Below are 12,916 nucleotides of genomic sequence, written 5' to 3'. Positions count from 1 at the left end.
AGGGACTTCTGCATGGGTCAGAAGTCAGCACAAACTGAATAACTCTCCCATCAGGATTTTCTGGCCACCACCCCTGACAAATACCATCAAGACACTGCAATCAGTGTCATGGAATGAGGGTTGAACCTCTGGGATGAGGTTGGATCTAGGGCTCACCAAATCCTCAACCCCAGCTCTTTCTCAAAGAATCCTTTTCATGAGTCTTCCTCAATAGTTCTAATCTAAAAGTTCTAATGCATGCCAGCCTGACACTCCTCCTTTCTTCATCCAATGGTCTTCATCCAAAGGAACCTAGACAGGCTGGAGAAGCAGGCCAATCAGAACCGAATGAGGTTCAACAAGTCCAAGTGCAAGGTGCTGCACCTGGTTCGGGGCAATCCCAGACAGGAACATAGACTGGGAGAAGAACTCATTGAGAGCAGCCCTGCAGAGAAGGACTTGGGTTGTTCTGGTGGATGAAAGGCTCAACAGGATCCAGCAATGCATGCCTGCAGCCCAGAAGGCCAACTGCATGCAGTGCTGCATCAACAGAGCAGTAACCAGCATAGTGAGGGAGTTGATTGTCCCCCTCTCTGCTCTCCACTGCAATGACTTGCTCACAGCCACAAAGCCCAGTGTGGTTGGGCCACACCAAAGGAATCCCATGCAAAGACCTCACTCATGACACCCCACCTCTACCAGCCTTTCGACAAATCATCTACCTGCCCTCCCATGCAAATTTCAGAGAAATGCACCAGCCTCTAATACTCTCACTTTGAAGGTACTGTCAGGATCTAATACCATGTCCTCAACAGGAGGAAATGAAAAGGTCAAGTTGTGGGAAGGACACCACACCTCAATTCATTACTTGCCAGGCTTTGGCATGCAAGAGCAGCTCACGCCAAATATTGTCATGCGCACAGGTTCTCTCGCCCTGCGGGCACTCAAGGACCAGCATAAAAGCCGGCCCTGCACCTCGCTCCCTCACACACTCCTCCTGACGCCTACTCCCCTGTGACCAACAAGGTGAGCCTTAGCCCCGATCCCCTTCTTCTCCTTACCCATCAGACCCACCTCTCCACACAGTCCCTGCCCCCAGCCCCAGCAGCCCTTCCACCTCCCAACCACCAGGCTCCCCACAAGCACAGGACTCCCCGCTCCCCTTGCCTACGTAGGCACCATTCCTCACGCCCCCAACACCCTCTCTTCCAGGCACCCTCCACACCACAGACATGTCCTGCTACGACATCTGCCGCCCCTGCGGACCCACCCCGCTGGCTAACAGCTGCAACGAGCCCTGTGTCAGGCAGTGCGAGGACTCCCACGTCGCCATCCAGCCTCCGACCGTGCTGGTCACCCTGCCAGGACCCATCCTCAGCTCCTTCCCCCAGAACACCGCCGTTGGATCCTCCGCATCAGCTGCCGTGGGCAGCAACCTCAGCGCCCAGGGAGTGCCCGTCTCTGGAGGCGGCTTCGGAGGCTTTGGCCTGGGAGGCTTGGGAGGCTATGGCTTGGGAGGCCTGGGCTGCTTCTCTGGCAGAAGAGCCTGCTACCCCTGCTAAGGACCCACGCCAGGACCCCTGACAGCAGCTAACAATGCCCTGCAACCAACTTCATGGACTGAGGATGCTCTGATCTCCGTGCTCTGGGAGTACCTTCCACACAAAATGCACAGCTGCTGATGGTCACTGTGCCTGCACCTCTGACCAGGGCCCTGCTGCTTTTGCTCATTCCTTTTTCACTAGTATTCCTCAATAAAGTTCTAATGCATGCCAGCCTGACACTCCTCCTTTCTTCACACAATGCTCTTCATCCAATGGAATCTGGACGGGCTGGAGAAGCAGGCCCATATGAACCACATGAGGTTCAATAAATCCAAGTGCAACGTGCTGCACCTGTTTTGGGGCAATCCCAGACAGGTGTACAGACTGGGAGAAGAACTCATTGAGAGCAGCCTTGCAGAGAAGGACTTGGGTTGTTCTGGTGGGTGAAAGGCTCAACAGCACCCAGCAGTGTACACCTGAAGCCCATAAGGCCAACCACATCCTGTGCTGCATCAACAGAGCAGTAACCAGCACAGTGAGGGAGTTGATTGTCCCCCTCTTTTCTGTCCTCATGAGGCTCCACCTTGAGCTCCTCACCTATGAAAGAAAGGCTCAGAGAGCTGGGGATGTTCAGTCTGGAGAAGTGAAGGCTCTGCTGAGACTTCCTTGAGATCTTTTAATAGTTAAAGGGTCTTCAAAAAGGATGGAGAATGTCTCTTTATTTGTGTAGATAATGATAGGAGAAGGGGTAATGGTCTTCAACTAAAACAGGATAGATTTAGACTAGACATTAGGAGGAAATTCTTCATTGTGAGTGTGATGAGGCACTGGAACAGGTTGTTAAGACAAGACTTTGAATGCCCCATCCCTGGAGGAGTTCAAGGCCAGGCTGGACGGGACCGTAGCCAACGTGATCTGGTGGGTGACATCCCTTCCTATGGCAGAAGACTGGAGTAAGATGATCCTTGAAGTTCCTTCGAAGGTGAGACACTCTATGACTCTATGATGATTCCCTCCTCACCCTGTAAAAGTACACAGTTCAAGATCAGTTCAAAAAGTACCACAAGACTGCCCCTATTGTACTGTTTTTACATTTCAAGGTTTTTGGTAGTGGGGACTGCAGAGGTGTCCTCTGTGAGAAGAATCCAGCAGCTGCCCCATGTTTCAAAGGGCCTGTTTCAGCCATCTACAAAGGGACCTAACACTGTCCAGCGCCGAGTCAATAATTGATGTTGTTTGAGGTTGTCAAGACAAGATTGTGAATGTCCCATCCCTGGAGGAGTTCAAGGCCAGCCTGTACGGGGCACTGGCCAACATGATCTGGTGGGTGACATCCCTTCCTATGGCAGAAGACATTAGGAAGATGATCCTTGAAGTTCCTTCCAAGGTGAGACAGCCTAAAATGATTCCTTCTTGACCCTGTTTAAGTACATGGTTCAAGATCAGGTCGAAAAGTGCCACAAGACCTCCCCTGTTGTGCTGTTTTTACATGGCAAGGTTTCGGTAGTGGGGACTGCAGAGGTGGCCTCTGTGAGAAGAATCCAGAAGCTGCCCCATGTTTGATAAGGGCCTGTTTCAGCCATCTACAAAGGGACCTGATGCTGCATAGCGCCGAGCCAATAATCAATGTTGTTTGTGCCTCTCTGATCCTCCACCTTCACAACAAGCACTTTCACAGAGTCCTACATATAGGTAGGCCGTCAGTCACTTCTACGTAGAAGATGCTGTGTAGGCACACATGGGATATGCTCTCTATAAATCCATGCTGACTACTCTCCATCACTTTTCCGTACTTGAGAATACATTCAGGGAGGATTTCCTCAGAACCTTCCCAGAGACTGATATCAGGCTGACCAGGCTGCAGTTTCCCAGATATTCATCCCTTCATCTGTTCTTAAACAAAAGAGTGCGCTGAGTCTCTTCCATTTTCCAGGAACCTCTCCCAGTCACCATGACCTTTCAAAGATAACTGAAACTGCTATTGCAAACATATCACCCAGGACATTCAGTGTTTGCAGGTGCAGCCTGTCAGGTCCCACAGACTCCTGCATAACCAGCTATACAGACTCCCCAGCATATTCGTCAACAAGTCCAGTGAGACAGCCTAAAAAAACAGTCACCATACCAGATCAGGGGCTGCACTTGGAATTCCCCACTCCTTGGAATGGAACAACGACCACTGGGGCCTCAAGTCCACAGCCACAAGCAGCATGCACACCTCCAGCTCCCCTCTGAAACGTCCACATCGTACGAGTCAACATAGAACACCACAAAGAGAAATAGGATTCCCCCTTGAAACTCACCTCAAAGAACACTCCAGCACTTTGGGCCCAGACCTTCTGGACACTCCCACATGTCTGTCCCTGCCCCTCACAAATCGCACAGCCTCTCCCAGGCATAAACAGACAGCTCAAGGGATTCCCACAAAACTGCATTAGGCCAAAGGCCTTGCTGTCGATGTGCAGGCCACAGAAAAGGGAGCTCAATGGAGGTGCCAACACAACCCTTGAAGAAGCATGGCAGGGCTCCCAATGCACTTAGTCTTGTCAGCCCTGAGACAGGCCCGCGACTACAACACCCTGCTATGCAAACACCTCTTCTCTGCCTCTTTGGACTGCGGCCCCAGGGACAACACAGGGGTCTTGCTCCCATACATTTGATCCCACATACAGCCTCTACATGCAAGATGGCCACCAAGCCACCAATGTAGCACACCCAACGGAAAAGACAAGGGCTAAAAGCAGGCTGGTGTGTTGGGATGAAGGCATGGACGGAGTAAATATGATGGAAGTGGTAGTACATCACACCCAGTATACCGGAAAAAACACTGCCCAACCTACTGTGGATGCCAACAAGGGGGGCCTCCTCCTCACAACAAAGCCAACGACCACACCTCATGAGTGCCAAACCATGACCTCAAGTACAACAATGCACCTCTCCCATGTCTTGAAAGCAACATCTATCCACCCCTACATGAACCTTCAAAAGCTATCCTTTGGTCTTTAATACTCTCACTTGAAATGTTCCGCCACTTCCAACATCCTCAACAGGAAGAAATGGAGGCAGAACATTGTGGGGAGATCACACCCCACCTCATTACTTGAGGAGTTGTGGCATGTAAGAGCAGCTCACGCCAAGTGCTGTCATGCGCAAAGGCTCTCTCGCCTCACGGATACTCGGGGACCAGCATAAAAGCCAGCCCTGCGCCTCACACCCTCACACACTTCTCCTGACGACTTCTCCCCTGCACCCAACAAGGTGAGTCTGAACTCTGCTCCGCTCCTTCACCCACCACACCTTGCCCATCTCTCCACCAACCTTCTGTCCCCAGCCTCAACAGCCCTTCCACCTCCCAACCACCAGGCTCTCCATAGCCCCACTCTGGGCCTTTCCACTCCCTTGGCCTACCCCAGCACTGCTCTTCATGCCACCAACACCCTCCGACTTTACAATACCCTCTCTTCCAGGCACCCTCCACACCACAGACATGTCCTGCTACGACATCTGCCGCCCCTGCGGACCCACCCCGCTGGCTAACAGCTGCAACGAGCCCTGTGTCAGGCAGTGCGAGGACTCCCACGTCGTCATCCAGCCTCCGACCGTGCTGGTCACCCTGCCAGGACCCATCCTCAGCTCCTTCCCCCAGAACACCGCCGTTGGATCCTCCGCATCAGCTGCCGTGGGCAGCAACCTCAGCGCCCAGGGAGTGCCCGTCTCTGGAGGCGGCTTCGGAGGCTTTGGCCTTGGAGGCTATGGCTTGGGTGGCCTGGGTTGCTTCTCTGGCAGAAGAGCCTGCTACCCCTGCTAAGGACCCACGCCAGGACCCCTGACAGCAGCTAACAATGCCCTGCAACCAACTTCATGGACTGAGGATGCTCTGATCTCCGTGCTCTGGGTGTACCTTCCATACAAAATGCGTAGGTGCTGATGGTCACTGTGCCTGCACCTCTGACCAGGGCCCTGCTGCTTGTGCTCCTTCCTTTTCACGAGTCTTCCTCAATAAAGTTCTACTGCATGCCAGCCTGACACTCCTCCATTCTTCACACAATGCTCTTTGTTGAAAGGGACATGGACGGGCTGGAGAAGCAGGCCCATGTGAACCACATGAGGTTCCACAAGTCCATGTAATGAACGTGGGTCAGGACAATCCCAAACAGGAATACAGACTGGGAGAAGAACTCATTGAGAGCAGCCCTGCAGAGAAGGACTTGGGTTGTTCTGGTGGATGAAAGGCTCAACAGGATCCACCAATGCACGCCTACAGCCCAGAAGGCCAACTGCATGCAGTGCTGCATCAACAGAGCAGTAATCAGCATAGTGAGGGAGGTGATTTTACCCCTCATTTCTGTTCTTGTGAGGCACCACCTTGAGCACCTCTCCTGTGAAAGAAGGCTCAGAGAGTTGGGGGTGTTCAGCCTGGAGAAGTGAAGGCTCTGCTGAGATTTCCTTGAGATCTTCCAGTATTTAAAGGGGTGTTCTTAAAAAGTTGGAGAATGTCTCTTTACTCATGCAGATAATGATAGTTGAAGGGGTAATGGTCTTCAACTAAAAGAGGATAGATTTAGACTAGATATTAGGAGGAAATTCTTCACTGTGAGGATGGTGACGTTGGTGAGGATGTTGTGGTTCACCACAACAGGTAAGCTGTGGTTACCCCAGCCCCAGTGGTATTCAAGGCCAGCCTGGATGGGACCTTGGCCAACGTGATGTCGTGGGTTGCATCCTTGTCTATGGCCAGGGGCTGGAATAGGATGATCCTTAAAGTCCCTTTCAAGGTGAGCCATTCTATGATGATTCCTTCTTGACCCTGTATAAGTACATGGTTCAAGATCAGGTCGAAAAGTGCCACAAGACCTCCTCTATTGTGCTGTTTTTATGTTGCAAAGTTTTGGTAGTGGGGATTACAGGGGAGGCCTCTGTGAGAAGAATCCAGCAGTTGCCCCATGTTTGATAAGGGCCTGTTTCAGCCATCTACAAAGGGACCTGATGCTGCATAGGGCCAAGCCAATAATCGATATTGTTTGTGCCTCTCTGATCCTCCGCCTTCACAACACAATCACAGAGTCCTACATATAGGTAGGCCGTCAGTCACTTCTGCGTAGAAGATGCTGTGTAGGCACACATGGGATATGCTCTCTATAAATCCATGCTGACTACTCTCCATCACTTTCCCGTACTTTTGAATACATTCAGGGAGGATTTTCTCAGAACCTTCCCAGAGACTGATGTCAAGCTGACCAGGCTGCAATTTCCCAGAAATTCATCCTTCATCTTTTCTTGAACAAAAGAGTGGGATGAGTCTCTTCCAGTTTTCAAGAACCTCTCCCAGTCACCATGACCTTTCAAAAATAACTGAAACTGCTATTGCAAACATATCACCTGGGACATTCAGCATTTGCAGGTGTAGCTCGTTGGGTCCCACGTACTCCTGCATAACCAGTTACACAGACTCCCCAGCATCTTCGTCAACAAGCTGCAGTGAGACAGCCTACAAAACAGTCACCTTGGCAGATCAGGGGCTGCACTTGCCATTCCCCACTCCTCAGAATGCAACCACGACCACTGGGGCCTCAGGTGCACAGCCACAAGCAGCATGTACACCTCCAGCTCCCCTCTGAAACGTCCACATTGTATGTGTCAACACTGAAAACCATGCACAGAAATTGTGTTCCCCTAGGAAATTCAACTCAAAGAACACCCCAGTGCTTTGGGCCCAGACCTTCTGGACACTCCCACATATCTGTCCCTCCCCCTCACAAATCTCACAGCCTCTCCCAGGCCTCAACAGACAGCCCAAGGGATTCCCAACAAACTGCAGTAGGCCAAAGCCCTTGCTGTCAACGTGCTGGCCACAGAAAAGGGGAGCTCAATGGAGTTGCCAATGCAACCCTTGAAGAAGCATGGCAGGGCTCCCAATGCACTTAGTCTTGTCAGCCCTGAGACAGGCCCGTGACTCCAACACCCTGCTATGCAAACACCTCTTCTCTGCCTCTTTGGACTGCGGCACGAGGGACAACACAGGGGTCTTGCTCCCATACACTTGCTCCCACATACAGCCACTACGTGCACGATTGCCACCAAGCCACCAATGAAGCACACCCAATGGGAAAGACAAGGGCTAGTCACAGCCTGGTGTGTTGGGATGAAGGCACGGAGGGAGTGAATGTGAAGCAAGTGGTAGCGCATCATGCCCAGCATACCTGAGAAGCACTGACCAGCTTGCTGCAGATGCCAACAAGGGGGGCCTCCTCCTCACAACAAAGCCACCGACCACACCTCATGAGTGCCAAACCATGACCTCACGGAAAACAATGTACCTCTCCCTTGTCTTCAATGCACCATGTATCCACCCCTACATGAACCTTCAAAAGCTATCCTTTGGTCTTTAATACTGTCACTTGAAATGTTCCGCCACTTCCAACATCCTCAACAGGAAGAAATGGAGGCAGAACATAGTGGGGACATCACACCCCACCTCATTACTTGAGGGGTTGTGGCATGTAAGAGCAGCTCACGCCAAATACTGTCATGCGCAAAGGCTCTCTCGCCTCATGGATACTCGGGGACCAGCATAAAAGCCAGCCCTGCGCCTCTCACCCTCACACACTTCTCCAGACGCCTTCTCCCCTGCACCCAACAAGGTGAGTCTGAACTCTGCTCCGCTCCTTCATCCACCACACCTTGCCCGTCTCTCCATCAACCTTCTCTCCCCAGCCTCAACAGCCCTTCCACCTCCCAACCACCAGGCTCTCCATAGACCCACTCTGGGCCTTTCCACTCCCTTGGCCTACCCCAGCACTGCTCTTCATGCCACCAACACCCTCCGACATTACAATACCCTCTCTTCCAGGCACCCTCCACACCACAGACATGTCCTGCTACGACATCTGCCGCCCCTGCGGACCCACCCCGCTGGCTAACAGCTGCAACGAGCCCTGTGTCAGGCAGTGCGAGGCCTCCCACGTCGCCATCCAGCCTCCTACCGTGCTGGTCACCCTGCCAGGACCCATCCTCAGCTCCTTCCCCCAGAACACCGCCGTTGGATCCTCCGCATCAGCTGCCGTGGGCAGCAACCTCAGCGCCCAGGGAGTGTCCATTGCCTCCGGTGGCTTCGGAGGCTTTGGCCTGGGAGGCCTGGGCTGCATCTCTGGCGGAAGAGCCTGCTACCCCTGCTAAGGGTCCCATGCCAATATCCCTGACAGTAGCCTCCAACACCATGCCAGCCAGCTCTCAGTCTGAGGACCCAGTTCCGTGCTGTCCATGGCATACGAGCTGACACGCCACAGCTCGTCATTCCATGGCAAAACAAAGCAAACAAGCAAGGTATTGGACAGCCCTTGCTGTCAGGAAACATGGCCAACATACCTCCTTCTTTCTTCCTCTTTCTCCTTTCCACAGCACCACCTCCTACCACCGCTACTCTCTGCTGCAATGCCTTGCTCACTAGCATAGTCCCTTGGGAACCTTTATAGGGCTGCTCCCACCATGGGTAGGGAGACCTAAGGGCTCTGGGACAATCCGCTATATGCAAGGACATAGGTTAGTGGTCATCCTCCAGCCACCTCAGAATGTGCATCTCCCACTTGAAGCTCCCTCTGTTTCATGTTTTCCTCAATAAAATGAATCTGCATCCCAAATCCTGAGATGCCTCTTCATTATTTCTTCTCCCAACGCTCTTCCAAATTCACCCGACAAACAGAACAAAAAGCAGGGCTCAAGCGGCCATCAGGCCCCAAGTCTCTTGGTGTTCAAGAAGTATTTGGACAATGCTCTTACATATCTCCTAGGCACTAAAATGGAAAGACATGATGGGCCACTCAGCAGATAAGGAATTGCCTGCACGGTCACATTCCAAGAGTTGCGCTCAACAGCTCAGTGCCCAGGCGGGGACCGGGGAGGAGTGGTGTCCCTCTGGTGTCTCTATTGAGGCCAGTATTATTTAACAGAGTTGTCCCTCACACGGACACCACACATATGTTGCAAGACTCTGGTGGATGTGGATGCATCTTTGTGCCGTCGCTGACCCACAAGTTCTCAAGCATGCCAGCCTGACTTGCTTCCTCTTCCCTTCTTCTTCCCACTTCCCTCAGCACAAAGGCAAAGTTCTAGAGGTCATCGGGATAGGTTGAAAAGGGCCACAACACCTTAAAATACATCACCCAAAACCTACAAGTGACCAAACACAAGCTTCATCATTCTAAAGCCCTTCTGCCCATGCCTTCTGAAACAATTTCCCCTCATTAGCACACCCTACAGCTGCTTTCTTTTGCACCACGATCGTACACAGCGTCCGATCACAAAGTGACCAGCCTGCAGTTCCCCACACCTTTCTTCTGCATCTGTTGAACATCACAGTGGGATGAACCTCTTCCAGTCTTCAGGAACCCAGTTGCCATCAGCTTTCAAAGAAAGATGAAAGTAGCCTTGTGAAGATATCTGCCAGGACTCTCAGCATTTGTAGGTGCAACCTGACAGGTCCTGTGCACTTCAGTACATCCAGTGGCTCAGCTTCTCCATCTTCCTTGGCAATGTGCACTACTCACCTGAGAGACAGCCCACGAAACACTCACCTTGGCTAACCAGTGGAAGGCCTTGATGTTCATTCACCCTTTGCAGGTTTAGCTCGCATGCCTCCAGTTTCTCACTGAAAAGTCCAAATCATCTTCCAGAAAATTAAACACTTGTCATATAAATAGGTTTCCCCCTTGACACAAATCCCAAATAGCATCCCCAGTTATATGATGGTTACCAGCTGGCCCTTTCTCATAGTCCATCTTGTCCCCTGCCTTTCATGTACCTCAGGGCTGCTCACAGACCACACCACCCAGCTTGAGAAATCCCATCAAGCAGAGTGTCAAGCCTTTTGTTCTCTGGGGACTTCAGCTTTGGAGGAAAAGAGGAAACGTGGAAAAGTAAGGAAACATGGCCAGTGTAGGACCTACTCACTTCTTGTTCCTTCTTTTCATAGCACCCGTTTCTATGCCCAATGCTCTCCACTGCAAAGACTTGCCTACAGCCACAAAGGCCAGTGTGTCTGGGCCACACCACATGAATGCCACGCAAAGACCTCAGTCATGACACTGCACCTCAACCAGTCTTTGGCCACAACATACACCTGACCTCCCATGCAACTTTCAGAGAAATGCCCCGGCCTCTAATTCTCTCACTTTGATGGTGCCGCCAGGACCCAATACCATGTCCTCAACAGCAGGAAATGAGAAGGTCAAGTTCTGGGCATGACACCACACCCCACCTCATTACTTGCCAGGCTTTGGCATGCAAGAGCAGCTCACGCCAACTGTTGTCATGCGCAGAGGCTCTCTCACCCTGCAGGCACTCACGGACCAGCATAAAAGCCGGCCCTGCACCTCGCTCCCTCACACACTCCACCAGACGCCTTCTCCCCTGTGACCGAAAAGGTGAGCCTTAGCCCCGATCCCCTCCTTCTCCTGACCCATTGAACCCATCTCTCCACAGGTGTTATGCCCCTAAACCCAGCAGGCCTACCACCTCCCTACCACCATGCTCCCCACACACACAGGCCTCCCCACTGCCCTTGCCTACATAGGCACCACTCCTCACAGCCCCAACACCCTCCACCTTCCCAACACCCTCTCTTCCAGGCACCCTCCACAACACAGACATGTCCTGCTACAACCTCTGCAACCCCTGCGGACCCACCCCGCTGGCTAACAGCTGCAACGAGCCCTGTGTCAGGCAGTGCGAGGACTCCCACGTCGCCATCCAGCCTTCCACCGTGGTGGTCACCCTGCCAGGACCCATCCTCAGCTCCTTCCCCCAGAACACCGCCGTTGGATCCTCCGCATCAGCTGCCGTGGGCAGCAACCTCAGCGCCCAGGGAGTGCCCATCTCTGGAGGCGGCTTCGGAGGCTTTGGCCTGGGAGGCTTGGGAGGCTATGGCTTGGGAGGCCTGGGCTGCTTCTCTGGCAGAAGAGCCTGCTACCCCTGCTAAGGACCCACGCCAGGACCCCTGGCAGCAGCTAACAATGCCCTGCAACCAACTTCATGGACTGAGGATGCTCTGATCTCCTTGTTCTGGGAATACCTTCCACACAAAATGCGTAGGTGCTGATGGTCACTGTGCCTGCACCTCTGACCAGGGGCCTTCTGTTGGTGTTCCTTCCTTTTCACGAGTCTTCCTCAATAAAGTTCTAATGCATGCCAGCCTGACTCTCCTCCTTTCTTCACTCAATGCTCTTCATCCAAAGGAACCTAGAGAGGCTGGAGAAGCAGGCCAAACAGAACTGCATGAGGTTGAACAAGTCCAAATGCAGCGTGCTGCAACTGGGTCAGGGCAATCCCAGACAGGAGTACAGACTGGGAGAAGAACTCATTGAGAGCAGCCCTGCAGAGAAGGACTTGGGTTGTTCTGGTGGATGAAAGGTTTGAACAGGACCCAGCAGTGCACGAGTGCAGCCCACAAAGCCCACAGCATCCTGGGCTGCATCAACAGAGGTGTGACCTTCAGGTCAAGGGAGGTGATTGTTCCCCTCTACTCTGCCCTTATGAGGCCCCACATGGAGTACTACCTGAAGCTTTATGGCCCACAGCACAAGGGGGAATGGTCTCCAAATAAAGAGGTTGGATTTAGACTAGACATTTGGAGGAAATTCTTTACTCTGGGGGTGGTGAGGCACTGGAACAGGGTGCCAAGAGAAGTAGTAGATGGCCAATCCCTGGAGGTGTTCAAGGACAAGCTACATGGGGCCTTGGCCAGACTGATCTGGTGGGTGCCATGCCTGCCTATGGCAGGGCTTTGGAGTTAGGAGATACTTACATTCCCTTCCAAGACAAGCCATTCTGTGATTCTATGATGATTCCCACTTCACCCTGTACAAATGCAGGAGAGAAGAGGCAGCGGCCCGTGGAGAGCCCCTGCAGGAATAGGCCCCTGGGACAGAGCTGCAGGTTGTGGAGAGGAGCCCACGCAGGAGCAGGGGATCTTGGGGAGAACTGCTCCCTGTGGAGGACCCATGCTGGAGCAGTTCTCAATAAAGTTCAAATGCATGTCAGCCTAACACTCCTCCTTTCTTCACACAACGCACTTCATCCAATGGAACCTGGATGGGCTGGAGAAGCAGGCCCATGTGAACTGCATGAGGTTCAACAAGTCTAAGAGCAAGGTGCTGCACCTGGTTCGGGGCAATCCCGGAAAGGACTACAGACTGGGAGAACACATTGAGAGTTGCCATTTCAGCCATTTACAAAGGGACCTACTGCTGCATAGTGCTGAACCAATAATCGATTTTGTTTGTGCCTCTCTGATCCTCCACCTTCTCAACAAGCACTATCACAGAGTCCTATATGTAGGTAGGACATCAGTCACTTCTATGTAGAAGATGCTGTGTAGGCACACACGGGATATGCTCTCT

At 52.5% G+C, this 12,916-nt stretch overlaps 3 protein-coding genes across 3 annotated transcripts; all 3 read left to right on the top strand.

The window, feature by feature from the left end:
• Positions 1-4,766: 4,766 nt before the first annotated feature.
• LOC137851893 (feather beta keratin-like) lies at positions 4,767-5,331 on the top strand. The gene has a single exon (XM_068672992.1). It carries the CDS (start codon positions 4,948-4,950, stop codon positions 5,329-5,331), a length of 384 nt encoding a protein of 127 aa, XP_068529093.1. The 5' UTR covers positions 4,767-4,947.
• Positions 5,332-8,393: 3,062 nt separating this feature from the next.
• LOC137851598 (feather keratin 1-like) lies at positions 8,394-8,699 on the top strand. Its single transcript, XM_068672844.1, has one exon. The coding sequence runs from the start codon at positions 8,394-8,396 to the stop codon at positions 8,697-8,699; it is 306 nt and encodes a 101-aa protein (XP_068528945.1).
• Positions 8,700-11,166: 2,467 nt separating this feature from the next.
• On the top strand, positions 11,167-11,496 carry LOC137851597 (feather beta keratin-like). The gene has a single exon (XM_068672843.1). It carries the CDS (start codon positions 11,167-11,169, stop codon positions 11,494-11,496), a length of 330 nt encoding a protein of 109 aa, XP_068528944.1.
• Positions 11,497-12,916: the final 1,420 nt, after the last annotated feature.

Source organism: Anas acuta, chromosome 2 (assembly GCF_963932015.1).
Source record: "Anas acuta chromosome 2, bAnaAcu1.1, whole genome shotgun sequence".
NCBI lineage: Eukaryota > Metazoa > Chordata > Aves > Anseriformes > Anatidae > Anas > Anas acuta.
This window is presented reverse-complemented; position numbering and strand designations above follow the sequence as displayed.